The sequence below is a fragment of the Triturus cristatus genome, chromosome 3_2, assembly GCF_964204655.1.
Source record: "Triturus cristatus chromosome 3_2, aTriCri1.1, whole genome shotgun sequence".
Lineage (NCBI taxonomy): Eukaryota > Metazoa > Chordata > Amphibia > Caudata > Salamandridae > Triturus > Triturus cristatus.
In genome coordinates this window covers 217,847,393-217,870,086 of record NC_140584.1, presented here as the reverse complement: position 1 = coordinate 217,870,086, position 22,694 = coordinate 217,847,393, and the positions used below count along the sequence as shown (strand labels likewise).

The 22,694-nt window shown below is 48.5% G+C and overlaps 1 protein-coding gene across 4 annotated transcripts in view; it reads right to left on the bottom strand.

Annotated features, from left to right (window-relative positions):
• Positions 1–584: 584 nt before the first annotated feature.
• LOC146857044 (histamine N-methyltransferase A-like) overlaps positions 585–22,694 on the bottom strand; it is a 504,499-nt gene continuing 482,389 nt past the window's right edge. For all 4 annotated transcript variants that reach the window (XM_085647538.1, XM_085647541.1, XM_085647540.1 and 1 more), the window contains one exon: positions 585–2,606. In XM_085647538.1, the coding sequence (XP_085503664.1) occupies positions 2,251–2,606 (356 nt within the window). In that variant the 3' untranslated portion in view covers positions 585–2,250. The remainder of the gene's footprint in view (positions 2,607–22,694) is intronic.

Sequence of the window (22,694 nt, the reverse complement as noted above, 5' to 3'; positions counted from 1 at the left end):
AGATAAAACAGGGGTTTTCAGGTTTGGCCGAAAAACAACTCTGCAGTCCAAATCTTGGTGACCAGCAGAATTGGGGATCTCCCAGGACCCAATTTTCATTGCAATGAATTTGGGTTTAATCTTTAACCAACAAGAACTGTGTCCCACTCCTTCATTCTCTAGCCTGTAAGGCCGTAATACACTTCTGATAGTCTCTCGGTTGGAGTAAGGGAGCTCGCTCAACCTTGGGCTCCCTGATTACCTCTCTCATCACCTTCAGATCATTCAAGACTAATTTTTGGTCACACTGCTCATGCTTCATTGTCTTCACACCTTGTGTGACCTATATTGGCTACCTATAAAGTGTTGCCTCACATTTAAAGCTTTATGATTAGTGCATTAACCAGCCCACAATTCTAGTCCAAGGTTCTTAAACATAAATAAAAACCTCACCTTCCAAGGAGAGCTCTCGGGTCTCTATAAGCCAAACTTTTATCAGAAGTTCTCTGAAGTATATCCCCCAAATAATTTTTTTGTTGAATAAAGTTGTATTTCAAGCAATAAAAGCAGTATTACATAAAATAAAACATACAATAGCAAACCTATTATGGTGATTTCATTACTTTACTATTGTAACATTTTTTTAAACTTTACTTTTTAGAGGTATGAGAATTATTTAAAGTGAACATACAGAAACTAGGAAAAGAAAGTAGGAGAAAGTACAGAATAAAAGAAGCAAGACAATAGAATAATTGATTAAAAAATAACATTATTTAAACAGCTGAGCAATTGGATACAAATATAGTTATAAGGCAACCATGGCAAACCACTACTAAATTACTTTTATTGTCTAATGAGAAGTATCTATCCTGTGATTATATGATTCAACCAAGACTGATGTTTTTAAAAGCCTTTCCAACACAAAGTTATTTGCATGAAAGAAACAACAAGAAACAAGTCCAATAAATTGACATTAAAAGTAGAGTTGCAATCAGAAAAGATTCATGAAATGCAAAACAACATATTTAAATGAATGGGGGCATTACATTGCAAAGTTTTAAAGGATTCAGACCATTCCATGGTCCAAAATGAAGTTAACACATTTACGTAAAAAACATAACATAGGAAGTAATGTGCCATCTTTACTATTACATGACCAACAAATGTTGGAAATATAATTATCCATTTTACAAATATAAAAATCAATAGGAAGGAGGCTAAAAATAAAGATAGAGTAATATTTGTGTAATTAGAAGTTTAAGCAATGGGAGGCACATTTTGCTCCACATTTATATGCAAATGTGTATTCTCAATATACTGATTTTCAGAAAATAAACTGAAAACCCATGTATTCAATTGGTTTTCTGACCTAGTCGGCATGTTGTTTCCCTGTACCCATTTAGTACAAGAATGGCCTTAGGGGTAATCGTTGTGCTTTACAAGACTCATGCCACAACATCAAAATTGTTTACTTTTACCCTAAGACATCCCCCAGGTGAATGAAAGTCTTGGAGAACTTATGAAATACCAGGGTAACTTGACCTAGAATTACGGATTCCAAAGGTAATTCCTAAATTCTCAGGGGAATCTCAGGATTCAACCAGCAATCCATGTTAATTCTGCACCCCCAGAGTTAATTGGACCCTCACAATTGTTAACTCTGTGGGTGCAGAATTAACACCAATGTGTCTGGCACACTCATAATTAGGCCCTGAACTGTGATTTGTGCAACGTATTTGGAAATTAATGTGTTGTACATTACTTTTACATAGTTGACATTAATAGCAAATATACTGCCTTCTCGATATGTTGTAAATGATAAATGTAATAAAACGTCCTGATGTACTGCATCGAGAAAGACTGTCCCTGTCTAACACAGACGGGAAGCATATTATTTGGATAAGTCCCACAATCTATAATACAAAACCTACAGACAAGTAAAGAAAAGTATTCCTTACTTCAAACATCAGAAAACTTAAATGTAAAAACGTTGCACTGCTCCGCAACATGATTACATTTAGAAAACCATAATTTGGAAGACACTATTTTATTGATGCCTATATGCAACCAAATCAATGCACCATGTTTGTGATTTTTAAAGACAAAAGCAATTAATAAAAATCCATTAACACTAATGCCATCACCCTATGTTTCACACCTGACTGAAAATGCATTTGTAAAGGTAGTTAAACTGAGTGTAATATTCATGCTTTTTACTAGGTACACTAACTTTAATTTTATTTATTTACCCACAATGCATGCATCAAATAGTCACTGTGGAATCACAATTGCACCACTATGGTTTTTAAAAAGCAACTTTCCATCTTTTTCATCACTGCAGTCTTGTGTTTTTAAAATGTCTAAAATTGCAACTTTCCAGTCAGATGGGGCTACTTTAAAAAGGTCAATGGTGTGTGTTAAGAAATCCACAAGAAGCTCTCCATCTCTGCTGCCATGGACATAGCATTCTGAAATGTCAATTTCGGATGGTAAATGGTAATATTCATAGTTAACTCTTTGCTCATCTAGAATTGTCCTCACATCCGAAGAAGTGATTAATGAGACCGTATCATCCTTGGCATAATTCTGGGCATGTTTATTCCATAATGTGTCCCATCCACCGTTTCCTGTGAAGGGGAAAATAAAGTTTATTATACATGGTAAGTCATGTTCTATAAAACAATGTTGAATGCTTGAAGAGAAATGAAAGAGATGCACTGACCAGAAATTTACTTACTCATAATCAGACTCATTGACTGTACTGCTGGTGTGGAAATCCGCAGGATAGGACAGACATTGCTAATACCTAAACAAACTATGAGGTCAAAGGAGAATTCTCAGTTTCAGAATGGCTCCTCTCCTCATAGATTTTGTTATAAACCTTCATCAGTGTGACCCTTTTCTCTGTAGAGCCTTGCAAGTTCCTGAATACCTTCCCAACGAGGATAAGGGCTGATCCCAAAATGTGGACCCAAGTGAGTCCCTGATTTGAGGTATTTATATACCAACCTGCAAAACTATGGCTAACACACCTTTTGTGACCCACTACATGTGAAAAATCAAGATGCAGCTCCATGATCCTCAAAAATTTGTTTCTGTCATTTTGATGAATTAGACATTTTTAAGGGGGAGACAGATGGTGGCAAAGTGAGCCACAGATAGTGCTGATCAGCTCTTCTGCCAGTCCCACATCATGTACAACCATGTTGTCTTTTCACCTATGGAGGCAAAAAGTGAGAGGACTGAAGCTAGTTTTGCCATTTTCAATAGCATACTTATCTACTCTCAGTGGGTGACAACAGCAATCATTAGTGTCATGGTTACACCCAGTGGAGGCAACAGCGGCAGCCATGCCTTCCGAACCCTAGGCAACGAATGCTCCAGTTGGGGCTCAAGAAAATCGAAAGGCTTAAGATTTAGCATTTGGAATCAGTCATTCAAGAATGGACAACGGGTGATTGAGTACCTGTCCAATTGAGCCAGTCTTCCAACCGATGGCATAGCCAATGTTTAGGATTCCCCAGTCAATTCATGCCTCTGTGATGCCATGCAAGGGACCTTAGAAGCAGAAGTTGTTGTGATATCAGTGCACCAGCTCCATGAGAAGACCTCAGATTCACCTGAATTTGGAATTAAGGTCACAGACAGGGGCTACATAGAGTGACAAGATGTATTAGGATGACAAAAAAGTATCCAGCAAACCTGCTTGTTCAGCAACAAATAGAGACACAAATGTTGCACTCAATTCTGATAGAATAACATTGGTCTCTTCCACTTCTTTCAAAGTAATTCACCTGAAAAACTAAAGCAATTCACTAATGTTGAAACAGACTCAGAAACCTTTAAAGGAAGCTTGAGTTCCACTGATAAGATAACCACCCTGAATTAAAAAATGATGAGCACATCCTCAAAGGTTCGACTAATGCACACTTGGTATCCCATTCTCTAAGTGCTAGACCATAAACCTAAACTAGGTTTTTAAAGGAGCCTACATACATTTGACGCTTTACGGCTTTTCGGAGGGCAAAATGACAATAGTGAATCTTCTGAAATATAATATATTCTTTATTCTAGACAGGGGTAAAACAGCATTAGATATGCTCGAAGCCAGCAGAGAGCACGGCGGGTGAGGCCTGAGGAGGGTACCCCACCACTGGCGTTGGGTGGCCACAGCTGGTCCTTGTCTGAGTAGTGGAGCACAGGGGTGGGCTGTCCTGAAGCCCCTGGAGTGCAGGACAATGCTGCGAGGGACGAGGCGGAGTGCCCTCGGAGAGAGCAGGGGCAGGTCGACTGAGGCCCGGTGCAGCATAGACTGGCTGCGGCAAGAGGCAAAAGGCTGCTGGATGGTAGACACACGATGGGGGCCTAGAAGTTGGATCCCGGCCAGAGCAGACTGTTGAGGGTGTGCTGACTTCGGCGCTGGGGTCGGAGAGACTGCGGCGGAGGTGCTGCACCTCAGCCTCTGTTCAGCCTAGAGGTAACGACGGAGGAGCACCTGAGCCCGGAGAACTGATGGGCTACCTGATGTTTGGAGGTGCCCTGTCCTTGGAGATGCTGGGGGCCACACCACGACCCTGTTAGCAAGAGCTTGGGGGAAATCTGTGGAAGACCTCGTGGACCTCACCAGCCTCTGGGGTGGATCCTGTAGACGGGGGGTGGCGGTGCCCCTCCACTGTGCCCACTCTGTTCAGAGAGCTCGTAGAATACTGCGTACTGGATTGCCCAAATGGAGGACCCCAGAGGCAACCCCGCATGGGGGGCCGCCCTGCGACAAAGTGGTGACCCGCTACTCGGGGCCTCCTGCTGCATACTGAGGGTGAGTGGCGCTGCGGGGAGCCCTTCCAGGAGGCAAGATGCCTAATCCCAAGCAGAAGCAGGGAGGGACCCAGCCCGCGACAAGATAGACTCCGCCGGTAGCGCAGAAGAGCGGCACTAATGAACCGGCTGGCGATGACGACTGTTGGACTTGGCCCTTCTGGCAAGTTCACCCCCAGAACTTTTTCCTGTGTTGTACTAGTGGTTTTAGGCCTCTAGGCGCTTTCACACTGTGCCCCAGTGGAAAGCGCGTGCGCTCTGTGTATGGTTTAGTGAGGCTGACCTGCCCTCCCATAGGAATGCATGGGGGATCTGAGTGACCGTGCTAAGTCCAGAGGGGAGAGGAGTGCAGGGTTGAGTTTGGTATGTGCAAACTCGTGAGATTAAATGCTGCGCGATGATGTGTGCGGCTAGTGTAAAAGTACCACTTCTAGACGCTGGCATAAATGTGCAGTGAATGTCTGGCTTGCGATTGGCTGGTGTGTCTGTCTCCAGGAGTCAGGATGGGTCTGCCCCGGTGGTGAATGGAGAGAGGTGCAGGTGGATGAATGGGAGGAGTACACCTGGGACCTGAATAGGGCTGGGCTTTCCCCACACAATGCTGGCTCCACCCCCTGTGGTGCGTCTAATGTCCCTGGCCTGTCCCGTGAATAGGGAGAGGGGCTGAGCAAAACAAAGTGCTCAGGAACCAGTTGCATCTGGTCCACCCCTTCCCTGCACCTTTGGAAACAAAGGATTTGGTGTATAAAAGAGGGGCTGTGACCCCATGAAAATGTTCTTGTTCGTGGACTTGAAACAACCAGGGGCGTGCTGCTGCTGGGGCCCAGGGGAAGGCTTGCCTCCCTGGGCCCTGCCCAGCCCCTGGACACCTGGTGGACTTTGTGGGACCTTTTGGCTGCTTTCTTGATCTATCGAGGACTTTGTGTTGGTCCTGAACATAGCGCCTGGAGAGCCCTTTATTCTAATTCCCCCAGAGAGAGGACCTGGGGCTGTGCAGCATCGCGCTGCTGAGAGAGGGAGAGGGAATCCCCAGACTAGGGATTCCCCCATGATGCCGGCCTTGCGGGAGCCCACCCGCTTATTTGGTTGCTTTTTGGTGCGCAGGTGCTCACCCTGCGTCTTCGGTTTTGTTTCATGATTAATGCGGGTGCCCAACCTGCTTGTGGGAGTCCAATGCGGGTGCCCACCCCGCTTCTACATTTATTTTCCCCCTCGAGGGAGCCTACCCCTCATTGTGGCCGGAGAAATAGCCGCCGCTGCCCAGCCGCAGCTGCCCGGAAGTCAGGCAAGTCTGCCTGTGACAGGGGCGGGACCAGCGGCTGGGTCAGCGAGCGGGAAGTGTTGTGAGCGTTGCGGGGCTCCCATTGGCTAGAGGGAGCCCCCCGGAAGAGGAGTCTGTGAAGGAGCCGCGAGGGCTCCATCTTGCAAGCCCCGGTCCCGAGATGGGGGACCGGGTGAAGCGCGGTGAGGTGTGGCTGCTTCCTTCATGGAGGGTGGGACCCCACCACGCCTCCGCAAGCCGACAGGTAAAAGTCCCGGGTCCCAGGAGAGGGCCCGGGTGTAGACGGCAGCGCAGGGCTCCCAGGAGTGAGGGAAGCCCCGCGCCGCGAGAGGAGTGAAGTCTCGCCCCGATGAGGAAATGTGATTTTCGATCGCGATCGAATCGACCCGCCATTTTGTGCTCCGCCACCATTTTGTGTTGCCCTCACTCAGGCAGCACGGCGAACCAAGTCATTTCTGCATTTCTGCTTTTTCTGCAACATCGTGTCGAAATAAGCCTTCTGCCTCTGTTTACGAAGCTGGTGTCAGGAACCGGCCGAGTGCACTAATACCCGTCTGGTTTCCTTAATCCCTGTCTCAACTATCTGTTGGTTCACACTATTCTTTCCTGACTCTATCTTATCATCTGGCCTTCACTGTCCTCTGCTCGTATTCTCTCGTTTCACAACTGTCCTCTAAAACACATAAAAGTGTCTCGCCATCTGCGAAGTCAGTTACCGGTCGTTAGATTGATTAACTTGTGGGAGGGGTGACAAACATGCATGGAGGAGAGGTTTCTCCGAGTTACATGACACTTTTGTTTTTCACCTTTTTCTATTGGTTCTGCTTTATTTTCCGACTCTTCTTACTGGTTCCTTTTTGTGTGCTTTAGGTGTGTTCTTGGTTAATGTATATATCACCTATGTACTATAAAAGACTGTGTGCCACGGAGTGAAGTGGCAGTCTCCTGAGAACCTACCTTGTGTATTGCTGGGATAACTGTGCTAGCTGCAGCTAATAAAATCCGATCTTTTATGCCGAACAGAGTGTCCCGTGTCTCTGTGCAGCTAAGCAGGAGAACCCCGAAGATATCAGGCGTACCCTGCGCCGCGTGGCCCATAAGGTTCTGGTTCTTCAACTGGCGCCCAACGTGGGACGGCTGCAGTGGTAGTGGTTCTGCCTGAAGGTCGTGAGGAACCCCGCAAGAAAATTCTGGAGGAATCGCGAGCCACGTTAAGCGACCCCTGTATGTCGAAGTGGTCCGAAAGTCTTTTGCAGCGTGGTTACTCCTTCCTGACGGCTACTGAAGACTGCTGCCCTGACTGCCGCCCTGCCTCAGCCCTTCTTTTGGTGATGTATGGTAAGGCGAGATGATAGACGGGCCTCTGTTGGCGTAAGAAGACGTCCTTAGTTAAGTATATTTGGTGGGTCGCTCCCACAACTTGTTCCTTTGTTTTGCCCTTAGGTCCTTAGATTCAACTATTGCAATAGCCGAAGCCGAGGGGTAAGTGCATTTGTACTACGTAAATTAAAATTTACCCCCTTGAAGTTTGTGAACAGTACCTGAGGCATCGCGAGATGCCTGGTCTGACTAAGTTTGGAAGATTTTGTTGCTTTGGTTGTAATAGGGATTCCCGACTTGAGGACTCTTGTCTGATTCCTTCGGTTGGAACTCCCACTTATGAGCTCTATTCAAAACATGGTGTTGGCCCCATTGCTTTTAACAAGGCATGGACCCGATACACGAAGAAAGATGGTGTTTTAAAATGGCCAGAAAATGGTAGTTTCGAGACTGATGTTGTAGATAATTTGGAAGCAGCGTTATTTAAGAGAAAAGCCCGGCCGGCAATGTTTGACTCTTTCCGCCTTTGGCGTAAGGAAGCCAAACAGAGAGAAATTAAGCAAGCAAAACGAGATAGGAAAACACAGGGTATGACGATTATACAGGCTGCCCAACAATTTAAAGATGACGAAATTAATAATGCGATGGAAATTTCAGAAAGACAGCATCGTATGGCAATAGATAAATGTTATCCAGTGTTGCCTATTTCCTCTCCCGATAAAAAGAAAGATTTAGAAGAAGATCCCCTGATGTCTCACCTATTGAGATTGCCTCCGCCCTATGTACAAGGTGCTAATGTACCTCCTTTGTTACAGCCTGTTCAGCCGCCAGCAGTACCTCCGCCTGCTCCGGCTCTTCTGACTTTGCCCCTTCCAGTATTATCGCCCCTACCAGCTTTGCCCTCGACTTCTTTGTCCTCATCTCCTGCTCCTACGCCTTCCGCTCCTCCTGAAATTGCTGGTTCTCTTTCTGTTAGTTTGCCTAATACCTTGTCCCCCATCCTTATGTCTAATTCGCCGTCTGTGCGTAAGCGACGCACAGACACTGTTACTGGTATTTTATCACCTTTCTTTGAAGCATTAAATGTATCACCGGCTTTTGCACAAAGACAGTCCCGTAGTCAGTTCCCAGCTTCTGAAGAACGAGAAAAATTGGACTCTCTCGCACGCAAATGGATCGAGAAGGGTCCGCAATATAGTGTGCCTGATATTATGTCTACCTTTTCGCAATTGAATGCGCCTACGCAAAGATATGTTTTTAATGTAATGTGTGACACTCTTGTTAAAGAATGGGAAGATACGAATTTAAATTTGGTTCCACAGGGTCTGTTAGATATTCAGGCTGATTTTGATAAAGGTCTTATTGTAGGTTCTAAAGTGGATAATGCTGTAAGGACACTTATCACCTTTAGAACTTTATTGTCCTCTCAGACTTTCCTTGATTCCGATCCTTCGGTTAGACTGACACTGAAAAATTACCTGATGAGGGAGGTTCCTCCGGTGTGGAAGGAAGCGGTTGCAGGTCAGGGTCCTAATCCAGCTGTTCCTGCTCACTTCCAGCGTATATGGGTACATGTCCCCTGGTAGAGATCTGAAGTTTTAGCACTCAAACAGTCTTTACCGGATCCACGGAAAAACCCTACGGATTATTATAAAGAATTGTCACAAACTGTTTGATGCTTGTATCATGAACTTAGCTGATATCGATATGTTGATGGGAAATGTTGTTCCACAAGCATTATGGGCTAAGATTCGTAAAGAAGATCACGTTCAAGAATTAGGTGGTGATTGGAATGCTATAGTTGCCGCAGATACAGCTCAAGTGGGTGGTGCGAAGCCTGATGTTTTGATTACGGAACTCCCCTGTAGAATTATTACGTTAATGAAAACGATGATGCCTGCCTTGAGAGTAAAATGGGATAAACTGGCAGCATGCAAACAAAAGAAAGATGAGAGTGTCTCCGACTTCTTCACTCGTTTTGAGGAGACATTCATTGATCATAGTGGTCAAGATATGGCTACAGAGGGTGGACAGCGATTATTTGTGGATACATTTGTGTATAATTTGCTTCCCGAGCTGTCACATAAATTAAAAGATTCCGAAAGTTCATGGGCTGTATCTTCTTCAGCCCAGATATTGGCTACTGCTCAATATTATGAAAACACGGATAAAGAAGAAAAAGAAAAGCAAGAGAAAAAGACGAAAGAATTAAAAACAAAGGTTCTCTTGCAACAGGCTTATCCTCCTCGCTATGTTCAGCCTCAGTTTCAACAGCCTCCGCAGTTTCAAAGGTTGTATCAACAGCCTGAACCATATGTTCCGCGACCTTTGTTAGGCCCTAATCAATGTGCCTATTGTAAACAGGAAGGTCCCTTTAAAAATAGTTGTCCGGTTTTATTGCAGCGTAATGGAACACCATCTGCTTCACGAGGTCGTGGTGGCCTCCAGTCGGTAAACAGAGGCAGAGGTCGAGGTATGTTGACTCAAGAACAACGTTCCCTTCCTCCTCCGAATTCCGTGAATTACTTTGATCAACAAAATGTTAGATCTGCACAGTACTACAATGAAGATCATTATATTGAAGGCGAGAATGAAAGTCTTCATGCTAACTAGGACAGCCATGGACAAAGTAAGGGAGTTGTGTTGATTCCAGTAGATCAGAATGGACCTTATGTTAATGTCACTACGATGAGTATTTCAGAGCCATTTCTTTTAGATACTGGTGCGATGAGAAGTTCTATCATTCATTCTAAACTCCCTGGGGCACCTTTGTCTGGCTTAACGAATGTATCTGTAGGATTTTCTGGCGCCCCAGTTCGTAATCCAGTCTCTAGCCCTTTACCTATTTCAATTGGCCCTTACGATCTAGAATCTCCACTTCTGTTGACGAATGGTTGTGGTGAGAATCTGTTGGGTTTGGACTTATTGAAAAGAATGTATGCTACAATATATTGTTCTCCTTCTGGTGTACATCTTACTTTAGGACAGAAACTGACTTCTCCAATGTACTTATCTAAAGACAAATTTCCACCAGAATTGCTTTCTCTCCCTACAACACTTTGGGCTTCGGGTCCGAACGATGTTGGTTGTCTTGAAATTCCACCTTATGTTGTCACTCTCAAACCTAATGTTCAATTGCCACATATTCCACAGTATAGAATTTCCACTGAAGGTGAAAAAGCACTTTTGGAAATTATCCATGATTTGATTCAGAAGGGTGTGGTTGAAGAAACAAGAGGAAACATATGTAACAGTCCTATTCTTCCTGTTCTTAAACGCACTGATCCTTCTCAACCTCCTGTTTACCGTTTTGTAATTGATCTCCGAGAGGTAAACAAAATTGTCGTACCACAGTTTCCCGTGGTCCCAGATATCACTGCCTTATTGACAATGATACCTTCCACAGCGACTTGGTTTTCTGTAATTGATCTGAAAAATGCTTTCTTTAGTATTCCTATTGCAGAAGAAAGTAGGGATATTTTTGGCTTCTCTCTTGGAGGCCGAAGCTTCCGGTTCAAACGCGCACCACAAGGCTATTGTGAAAGTCCCTCTATTTACAGTCAAGCTTTAAAGAGTCATCTTGATACTTTTCATTTACCATCCGGTGCTGCTCTTATACAGTACATGGACAATTTATTGATTGCTGCTGATTCAGAAGACATCTGTAAAGATGTAACTGTTGCTCCGCCGCCATTTTGTGTTGCCCTCACTCAGGCAGCACGGCGAACGAAGTCATTTCTGCATTTCTGCTTTTTCTGCAACATCGTGTCGGAATAAGCCTTCTGCCTCTGTTTAGAAGCTGGTGTCAGGAACCGGCCGAGTGCACTAGTCCCCGTCTGGTTTCCTTAATCCCTGTCTCAACTATCTGTTGGTTCACACTATTCTTTCCTGACTCTATCTTATCATCTGGCCTTCGCTGTCCTCTGCTCGTATTCTCTCGTTTCACAACTGTCCTCTAAAACACACAAAAGTGTCTCGCCATCTGCGAAGTCAGTTACCGGTCATTAGATTGATTAACTTGTGGGAGGGGTGACAAACATCCATGGAGGAGAGGTTTCTCCGAGTTACATGACACTTTTGTTTTTCACCTTATTCTATTGGTTCTGCTTTATTTTCCGACTCTTCTTACTGGTTCCTTTTTGTGTGCTTTAGGTGTGTTCTTGGTTAATGTATATATCACCTATGTACTATAAAAGACTGTGCGCCACGGAGTGAAGTGGCAGTCTCCTGAGAACCTACCTTGTGTACTTCTTGGATATCTGTGCTAGCTGCAGCTAATAAAATCCGATCTTTTACGCTGAACAGAGTGTCCCGTGTCTCTGTGCAGCTAAGCAGGAGAACCCCGAAGATATCAGGCGTACCCTGCGCCGCCAGGCCCATAAGGTTCTGGTTCTTCACCAACGAAGAGCGCCGGTGAGTAGGGGCTCCTCTGTTGTGTGTGCCGGTCAAGCCACAGAGTCACTGCCCATGTACTGAGCAGCCCCCGCCTGATACGGGGCTGCTCCATCGTTGCTGCGCCATCCCGCCTTCCTACGAGTCCCGGAGTGGGACTCTGATGGCACCCATAGTGCCAGTGCTATTTTCTTATTTTAAGAGCCCCAGCTGGCTCCAACGCTATGGGGACATGTTATTTCTAGAGCCTATGTGGCTCCAACGTGGGCCATATTTGTTTAAAGGCTCCAGCATGGTGGGCATGGTTATTGTCGCTAGGTCACCCCCACGAACATAATTGTTCTAAGAGCCTACGTGGCTCCAACGTTTTGGGGGCATCTTTTCCTTCTAAAAAGCGCCAGTGCGCTCTACAGTACTGGGGGACATGGTGTGTGTAGAGCCTAGGTGGCTCCAACGTTTTGGATATTGTTTCAGGGGCCATTGAGAGCCCATGCCTCCTATTTGCCTTCCACAGCTGCGCAGCACTTAGTGCCAGCTGCAGCGTTTAGGCCCTCTTCTTGTCCCCAGCTGCCCAGCAAGTAGTGGGCAGCTGCTACGTTTAGGTTCTGGCGCTACCTGGACCCTAATGTGATTGCGGTGTTATCGTGATTCATGTGTTAATGCTTATGGTGTTAGGAAATGTACTATGTATAGTATGTTTTGCGCACCCTGTATTTTGTACCTCTAGATAGGATTTCTGCCTAGGAGGTTGTTTTACCTGTTTAGGTTGATGTTAGGGAGATTGTACTTCCCTTTGTGATGTACGCCCCTAGTATAGTTATACTTAGGTGGTGAGGTCTAATGCGTTAGACTAACGAGAAATTGCATAATGTGTTTATGCCCCTGTGATGGATGCAGGATAGGTTTTATACCTGATTCTAGTGTGATGGCGCTGAGGTCATTATTGCGCCAGTAGTTACTGGTGGGGCTCTACAGTTACTTTGTGTTTCCTTTGGTATATGTTCTACATTTACTATTGGTGATTTGTGCTAATTCTGACTATGGCCCATGTGGCTCTGTCTTGTGTAAATAGTCCCTTTTAAAATTCTACCCAGTGCCAGTTGGCACAGTGTAAATTATGTGATTATCATCTAATGTGTTTTGGTAGAATACAAAGGCTATTTTGTATATATAACCTTGTGTGGAGTTTCTTTTGTGGTGGGCCTTCGGTGTTGTTGCTGGGTGTGCGCACAAACGCTTTACACATTGCCTCTGGGATAAGCCTGACTGCTCGTGCCAAGCTACCAAGGGGGTGAGCAGTGGTTATGTTTGGCGTGTAACTTCCTTGCCCTGACTAGAGTGGTGGTTTCTGCCTGGCTTTGGCGCAAGCCTTAGCCAACCAGAAATCCCATTTCTAACATTGGTGATCAGCGGTGGGATAGGACTTGCGTTTGCGCAGTACCACAGCGACGGCTGGCTGCACTACAAAACTCTGCATTTAGATTTTCACATGGAAAGGGATTATTGTTTTAAATTGTTTTAAGTGTCATTTCTGTGGAAATGTGTTTCTGGATTCACCAGTATGGGTGGAATCCAGAGGTGGCAGCAGATGTGTGTCCAGTGCATGTATTCCCATTCCCAGTTCCCGGGGTAATGGTACCTGTGTCACGTGGTGGTCAGGTTGAGAAATCAGGGGCGGTAGAAACTGTCTTACCAGTCTTGGGAGGGGTGGGGATGAATGTGTAATGCGCTGGATGAATGTGAACGTCCCATTCCCAGTTCCCGGAGTAATGGTACCTATGTCACGTGGTGGTCAGGCTGAGAAATCAGGGGCGGTAGAAACTGTCTTACCAATCTGGGGGGGGGGGGTGTGTGGATGAATGGTGTGAGTTCTCTGAAATAAGGAGCTTGCTGAATACTTTGGTGTGAGTTCTCTGAAATAAGGAGCTTGCTAGTTGATTGGGTGTGAGTTCTCTGGGATAGGGAACTTGCATTGGGGAGTGATTCCAAAAGGAGTGGCTGAGGTTCAGCGTAGCCCAGCTAGGTCTCGGTCACGTCCTGACTCTGCGGAGAAGGAGTGGGTGGGACTGCGTGTCCCCAGGTGCCCGAAACCCAGTCTCAGGGCCTGGATGGTTTCTTTAGGGAACATCAGGTCGGGGCCTAGGCTGTACCAATAGGTCATTGAGGAAGATCTCCCAGTGTCTAGAGGATGTGGAGTGTCTGTACACATCCAGTACTTCTGGTGTCTGGCGGTACCGCTCCAGTTTGGAGGGTGCGGAAGTCCAGAGGGGGGGGTGAGAGGGGGAGGGATTCCCCAGTGGGAATCAGTAGGTCAGGGACCAGCCGGGATGGCTTAGTCGTCACTGAGTGACCTTGGTGTCGCCACTTCTGTCCTGGGGGGTCTGCACGCACTGTCAGATGGACAGGAGGTAGTGAGATCAGCGCCAGGCAGACTGTCACACGACCCATTAGTTATGTGTCACCCTCGTTAAGTCCTGGTTCGCCAGGCATCTGACCAAAGGGTACGTCCCTCGGTTGGGGAGCCAGTAGTCAGTGTTTCCGGATCTGGACGTAAAGGGCAGCTGTAGTCCTGAGGGCAGGTGGGGCTCATCTTAGGTGAAGAGACCCTGCTTTACATTGGAAGGGGGTGCAGAGGGAGGGAGTCCTCACTTCTGACCCCCGTGGATCCCAGGTGGTAGACCAGTTGGTGGAGAGAGGTCCTGAACTGGTGGGAGAGTTGTGTTCTGGTGGGTGCTTCCCTGGGAGGGTGCGGAACCCCAGAAGTAGAGGTAGGGTGGGGCATTCTTGCCCGTGACCTCTGGTCAGCCTGAGGGTGCGGACCCTAGGTTGAAGGATCAGTGGTAGTTGGGAACTACACTGAGAGGAAGAGTGGAGAACGGCTTGTATGTCAGGGGTTACTACCCCCACTCTGGGTTTGGCAAGGACCAGTGGTATCTGGATTGCCTAGGGCCTGGTCCTGGCCGTGGACAACTAGGTAGTACCAGTGGGGTAGCCTAGTTGGGCCTGAGTTTTTTTCAGTTGTTTTTTCAGATGCAAACACGTTGATTCAGAATGGCGTAGAACCGGAGGCTGTCCCTGCAGTGCGGGCCTGCGTCAGTGTTCTATCGCCCCAAGCAGGGAAGACCATCACGGTGGTGATTGGTCTGCCCTGCGTTTTGGCTGGAAGGGGGTTGTGTTGGACTTGGCCCTTCTGGCAAGTTCACCCCCAGAACTTTTTGCATTATCCTAGCCTTTTTCCTGTGTTGTACTAGTGGTTTTGGGCCTCTAGGCGCTTTCACACTGTGTCCCAGTGTAAAGCGCATGCGCTCTGTGTATGGTTTAGTGAGGCTGACCTGCCCTCCCATAGGAATGCATGGGGGATCTGAGTGACCGTGCTAAGTCCCGATGTGAGAGGAGTGCAGGGTCGAGTTTGGTATGTGCGAACTTGTGAGATTAAATGCTGCGCGATGATGTGTGCGGCGTTACTGTGGCTAGTGTAGAAGTACCACTTCTAGACTCTGGCATAAATGTGCAGTGACTGTCTGGCTTGCGATTAGCTGGTGTGTCTGTCTCCAGGAGTCAGGATGGGTCTGCCCCGGTAGTGAATGGAGAGAGCTGCATGTGGATGAGTGGGAGGAGTACACCTGGGACCTGAATAGGGCTGGGCTTTCCCCACACAATGCTGGCTCTACCCCCTGTGGTGCGTCTAATGTCCCTGGCCTGTCCTGTGAATAGGGAGAGGGGCTGAGCAAAACAAAGTGCTCAGGAACCAGTTGCATCTGGTCCGCCCCTTCCCTGCACCTTTGGAAACAAAGGATTTGGTGTATAAAAGAGGGGCTGTGACCCCATGAAAATGTTCTTGTTCGTGGACTTGAAACAACCAGGGGCGTGCTGCTGCTGGGGCCCAGGGAAAGGCTTGCCTCCCTGGGCCCTGCCCAGCCCCTGGATACCTGATGGACTTTGTGGGACCTTTTGGCTGTTTTCTTGATCTAGCAAGGACTTTGTGTTGGTCCTGAACATAGCGCCTGGAGACCGCTTTATTCTAATTCCCCCAGAGAGAGGAGCTGGGGCTGTGCAGCATCGCGCTGCTAAGAGAAGGAGAGGGAATCCCCGGACTAGGGATTCCCCCATGATGCCGGCCTTGCGGGAGCCCATCCCGCTTATTTGGTTGCTTTTTGGCGCGCAGGTGCCCACCCTGCGTCTTCGGTTTTGTTTCATGATTAATGCGGGTGCCCACCCCGCTTGTAGGAGTTCAATGCGGGTGCCCACCCCGCTTCTACATTTATTTTCCCCCTCGAGGGAGCCTACCCCTCGTTGTGGCCGAAGAAATAGCCGCCGCTGCCCAGACGCGGCCTCCCGGAAGTCAGGCAAGTCTGCCTGTGACGGGGGCGGGACCTGCAGCTGGGTCTGTGAAGCGGGAAGTGGTGTGAGCGTTGCGGGGCTCGCATTGGCTGGAGGGAGCCCCAGAAAAGGAGTCTGTGGAGGAGCCGCGAGGGCTCCAGCTTGTAAGCCCCAGTCCCGAGATGGGGGACCGGGTGAAGCGCGGTGAGGTGTGGCTGCTTCCTTCACGGAGGGCGGGAACCCACCCCGCCTCCACAAGCCGACAGGTAAAAGTCCCGGGTCCCAGGAGAGGGCCCGGGTGAAGACGGCAGCGCGGGGCTCTCAGGAGTGAGGGAAGCCCCGCGCCGCGAGAGGAGAGAAGTCTCGCCCCGACGAAGAGAGCCGGTGAGCAGGGGCGCCTCTGTTGTGTGTGCCGGTCGAGGCACAGAGTCACTGCCCATGTACTGAGCGGCCCCCGCCTGATAGGGGGCTGCTCCATCGTTGCTGGGCCATCCCGCCTTCCTACGAGTCCCGGAGTGGGACTCTGATGACACCCGTAGTACCAGTGCTATTTTCTTATTTTAAGAGCCCCAGCTGGCTCCAACGCTATGGGGACATGTTATTTCTAGAGCTTATGTGGCTCCAACGTGGGCCATATTTGTTTAAAGGCTCCAGCATGGTGGGCATGGTTATTGTCGCTAGGTATCCCCCACGGGCATAAGTGTTCTAAGAGCCTACGTGGCTCCAGCGTTTTGGGGGTATCTTTTCCTTCTAAAAAGCGCCAGTGCGCTCCACAGTACTGGGGGACATGGTGCGTGTAGAGCCTAGGTGGCTCCAACGTTTTGGATATTGTTTCAGGGGCCATTGAGAGCCCGTGCCTCCTATTTGCCTTCCACAGTTGCACATCACTTAGTGTCAGCTGCAGCGTTTAGGCCCTCTTCTTGTCCCCAGCTGCCCAGCAAGTAGTGGGCAGCTGCTACGTTTAGGTTCTGGCGCTACCTGGACCCTAATGTGATTGAGGTGTTATCGTGATTCATGTGTTAATGCTTATGGTGTTAGGAATTGTACTGTGTATAGTATGTTTTGCGCACCCTGTATTTTATACCTCTAGATAGGATTTCTGCCTAGGAGGTTGTTTTACATGTTTAGGTTGATGTTAGGCAGATTGTACTTCCCTGTGTGATGTACGCCCCTAGTATAGTTATACTTAGGTGGTGAGGTCTAATGCGTTAGACTAATGAGAAATTGCATAATGTGTTTATGCCCCTGTGATGGATGCAGGATAGGTTTTATACCTGATTCTAGTGTGATGACGCTGAGGTCATTATTGCGCCAGTAAGTACTGGTTGTGCTACCTGATTCTAGTGTGATGACGCTGAGGTCATTATTGCGCCAGTAGTTACTGGTGGTGCTCTACAGTTACTTTGTGTTTCCTTTGGTATATGTTCTACATTTACTTTTGGTGATTTGTGCTAATTCTGACAGTGGCCCATGTGGCCCTGTCTTGTGTAAATAGTCCCTTATAAAATTCTTCCCAGTGCCAGTTGGCACAGTGTAAATTATGTGATTATCATCTAATGTGTTTTGGTATAATACAAAGGCTATTTTTTATATATAACCTTGTGTGGAGTTTCTTTTGTGGTGGGCCTTGGGTGTTGTTGCTGGGTGCGTGCGCAAACGCTTTACACATTGCCTCCGGGATAAGCCTGACTGCTCGTGCCAAGCTACCAAGGGGGTGAGCAGGGGTTATCTTTAGCATGTAACTTCCTTGCCCTGACTAGAGTGGTGGTTTCTGCCTGGCTTTGGCGCAAGCCTTAGCCAACCAGAAATCCCATTTCTAACAACGACTCACTCCATTCACACCTCGATAGGGTCAAGGATTCCATTGCTGATACCAAGAATGCACTCCAGCAGGACATCGGGCAGTATCGGTGGGTTTGGGGCTGCTGCAAGCAGAACACCAATAGTTGTCAGACAGGGTCCAGGAAACTGAAACCGCGCTGGCAGAGGCCCAGCCAGAGCAGAGAGCGCAGGCTGCAAAGCTGGAAGATCTCTTCACCAGGGTGGCAATGCTTTAACGGCGGGCAGAGGATGCAGAAGGGCGCAATCGCCGGAACAATATCAAACTCATAGGGATACCGTAGCGAATGGAAGGATCCTACATGGTGGACTTTCACTAACAATGGTTGCAATCCGTGGTGGCCCCGGAGCTCCTGTCCCAGTTCTTTGCTTTGGATAGAGCGCATCGAGTGCCGGGTAGGCCTCCTGCCCCGGGGGGCTCCCCTAGACCAGTGATCACCAGAATCCTCCATTTCAGGGACAGCGACGCACTCCTCCGACACACACGCACCCACGGCCCCTATACCATCGAAAACAGTAAGGTGTCCATATTCCCGGATTTTACAGCCAGAGTGCAAGTCCAGCGAGCGTCCTTCATAGACTCCAAAAAAGCCCTTAGGGCAGAAGGAATACAGTACTCTGTAATATTTCCGGCAAGGTTGAAAATCATGCTGGACGGCACATCACATTTCTGTGACTCTCCAGAGGCAGTTTGGACCTGGATGGAAGCCTACAAGAAAGGAGCACCCCTGCCTAAGAGGCACAATACTACGGAAACAGGGTTGCTGCCACGCAGGAGGAGACCAAAACGTAACCGTAAAGGACCGCAAACGCACAGGCCCACAGCCTCACAGACTTTCCGCGACAGGCAGGTGGGGCTGCAGATAGAGGCGCCAAACATCTCGCCTTTGCAAGGCACTCAGACACCGGGGTCTTCGGCGGCATCCGCAGATGCGTCAGCTGACTCTGAGGACTCCCTTGATGCCGATTCTCTCCTGCCTAAGCTCACCCCACGGTTGGCTGATGATATCGTTTAACAAGAGGAGACTCCTGGGACGTCTCTCAGAGAGGCCCTTTGCTCTGCCCTCTTGGGAGAGGCATACTGCGGGATCTGGACCACCTACATGCATGACAGCGGGGCACAGCAGGTTATTGAAGTGAACTGGAAACTCAGAACTGCTGCCTGAGAATATCAGCAACGGATGGAGCGGGGATGAGGCTCCCCGCCTCACTCGCATTCTGCACTCACCCCCAACAGAAGGCTTCATCCAGTGGCTGGATGTGGCATTCTGACTGCATGTACTGTTTGGTCCGTAAGTTTGGACGGTTAGCGGTTGCGCTGCTGCTCTTGGGTTGGGGTGTTGAGGGTTTTCAAGTTTATATTAGCGCACAGTTACCAGCATATGCTCAAGATTATCTTTGGCAGGCGGTGCATGCACTTAGATTCCTATGGCAGACAGAAGGATGGGCCCAGGAGGAATAAAGTTCCTTACTTGGAATGTCAGGGGCATGGGGTCGCCAACAAAACGTCAAAACAAACTAAGCTGCATCAGGCATAGAGGGGAACTAGTGGTTATGCTGCAAAAGACCCACCGGACCCGGGAAGAAGGACAGCGGCTCAAACATAGATGGAGGGGCTAATTATACGCCACATCCTATTCTGCTTCCTGCAGAGGGGCCTTGATATGGGTACACCCCGGGACCCGACCTTGAGGTAGCACACACCCTAATAGACCCTTAAGGCAGGTATGTGCTGATGCAGGGGAGATTATTTGGCAAGGAGATAGTGGTGGGCAGTATTTACACCCCCAACCAGGAGCAACAACAGTTCCTTGGGGTACTCTCTGGCCCACTAGCAGAGTTGACCTCTCAAGACGTTGTGCTGGGTGGGGACTATAATTGTGATGTAGAGGTCACCATGGACAGATCAACACCACACCTCCGTGGCGTGCTGGCTAACTCCAACGCAAAAGCCCTGGGAACTTGGATGAGGCACTGGGACTTAGTAGATATATGGCGACTGCACCACGACCGGACAGGGTATTACTTGTTCTACTCCCCTCTGTATCACCTACACACCAGGTTGGATATGTTTCTTTGCTCATCCCACATTAGCACTCAAATGTGCCACTCAGAGTACCTAGGGCGCACACTGTCAGACCATAGCCCCTTGCTCCTGATGCTCTCCCTTAAGCCAGATATACCAGCCATTCCGACTTGGCGCCTAGACGTCACTATGCTGGGAGATGCATGTTTTCGGCAAGCGCTGCAGACATGTGTAACTGACTATTTTCACAACAATCAGGGGACGGTCAGCTCATCGTTGGTGGTATGGGACTCTTTCAACGCGGTTGTCAGAGGCCACTGTATGGGAGCGATGGTGGGGACTAGGCGAGAGATTGTGAATGAACAACTGGAAACGGAGCTTCATGGGCTGGAGGGTGGGCTGGGGCCAAGAGTGCGTACAACAAGACGTTGGACAGACTGTGGACCTTGGACGGTACGGAATACCGGAAGAAACAACACATAGAGGGCGGGAAGTCAGGCAGGCTGCTGGCCTGGCTTATCCAACCAGAAGCCAGAGGGTCTCCAATAACCAGATTGCAGGTTAGCGACGGCAGCACGACTTATTCCCTAAAGTTATAAACGCAAGCTTCCTACACTATTACGAGTCTCTGTATGAGAGCCCACTGGCCATACCGGAAACTATGTTCTAGGATTACTTAGAGAGTACCCCCTTGCGGTCCATCGATGCTGAGGACAACAAGGCTCTGGAGAGCCCCATTAGTCTGCACGAGGTTAGAGCAGCAATTAAGGAATTGGCAAAAGGGAAGACCCCTGGCCCGGATGGCTCCCGGCCAAATTCTACATGTGACCAGCTCATGCACCACTTGTGAGGCTCTACACACACTCACTAGAACAGGGCCACCTGCCTGTATCAACCAGGGAGGGGGTGGTGGTGCCCATTCCTAAGGCTAAATTAGAGACCACTAAGGTTACGGAGTTCAGGCCTCTGTCCATGTTGAATTTGGACTTCCAAATATTGAGTAAAATATTGGCTGGCAGGCTACTCCCACACATGCGTACTCTAGTCCACACCAACCAGAATTGGTTCATTCCTACTAGGTCCACCTCGGGCAGCCTCCAACGGCTGTATTGCACACTGTTCCACCGAGACATCCCTCACTACCCAAATGCAGCGGTCATGGCAGTGGATCTTGAAAAGGCATTTGTTTCCCTGCCTTGGGACTTTCTGCTGAGAGTAATGCATGCTATGGGGCTGGGGGACGAGTGGATCGGATGGGTTAAGCTCCTCTATACTCTCCCAACAGCTAGAGTTAGGACAGGCGGCGTAATCTCAACCTCCTACGATATTCATAGAGGAACCAGACAGGGATGCCCTTTATCGCCTCTCTTGTTTGCGCTGGCCATTGTGCCGCTGGCAGTGCAATTTAGGGTATGTTGCTGGGCGGCAGGAAATATATGATATCACTATATGCAGATTATATCCTTCTGTACCTACGGAATGGGGAAGAAGGGATAGGGGATGCACTGACGATTTTAAACGACTACACTGGGTTGACCGGCTTAAAGGTGAACCACCACAAGACACATGTATTCCCCCTGGGCCCTGCAGCCCCCTGCTGCCGGCTGGTACTAGGTGGTCCCCTCGGTCTTTCAGATATCAGGGTATTCAGATATTTCATGATCAGCATGATCTTCTGGAGGGCAACCTGAATTAGCGCTCCGCTCACTTAAATCGGTTGTGGCATTCTGGCGCTCCCTCAAGCTTCCAACCATGTCAAGAATACCGCTCTCTAAAATGGTCATGCTGCCATGCCTACTTTATTTTTTTGCAAATCTGCCAGTGGTCATCCCAAAGACCTGGTTTGTAGAGGTTGATACGCTACTGAGAGACCTGATATGTGATGGAGGCAGCAACAGAGTCTCCCTAGCCACTGCCCAGAGATCTCCAGACAATGGAGGGCTAGGAGCCCCGGATTTGGAGGCTTATCGTTTGGCCGCCCAGCTGCAGTGGCTGGCCCAGTGGCTCGAGGGGATTGGGCTGGAGAAATTAGACTACCCACCTAGTACGGAACTTAAGGGGGAGTTGCTGAACTGGCTAAAAAGCCTAGGCAACGAGACCGGCCCAGGAATGCTCTGGGTATGGTGGCCCTACAGTGTCAGTGAAGGGGCCTCACTCGAGTGCCAGGAGCCACATTGTACTCACCAGATCTTCTCTTGGCTGGATTGCCCAGAGGGGATACTAACACCTCCTCCTTGACTATGAGCCAACTGAGGGAGTGGGAAAATGTGGGACTGTCAAGACTGGGGGACCTGTACCTGGATGGAGCGTTGATCCCACTAGAGGACTTGATTGCCCAGTCCAACCTTCCAAGCAGACAGTTCCTGACCTATTATGGGCTGCAGAAAACCTTTCAATCTCTATGGGGAGAGGAAACACAGCAACCACAAACACATGGCTTACTACACGCCATGACTATACTGGGAACAGCAGGACCTCTCATTAAGTGGCTTTACCGGGCCTTCAGGGTAATGGTCGAGAATACACTACCCACACTGCGCCAAAAATGGGAACTCCTTATAGAATGCACTATCACAGATGCGGAGTGGACACGAGTGCTGAGATCACCTAAGACTATTTCTAGAAACGCTAGCTTTAAATATATCCAATTTAATGCCTTACACATGACTTAACTCACCCGCACAGACTTAATGTAATATGGGGCAATACAGACAAACAATG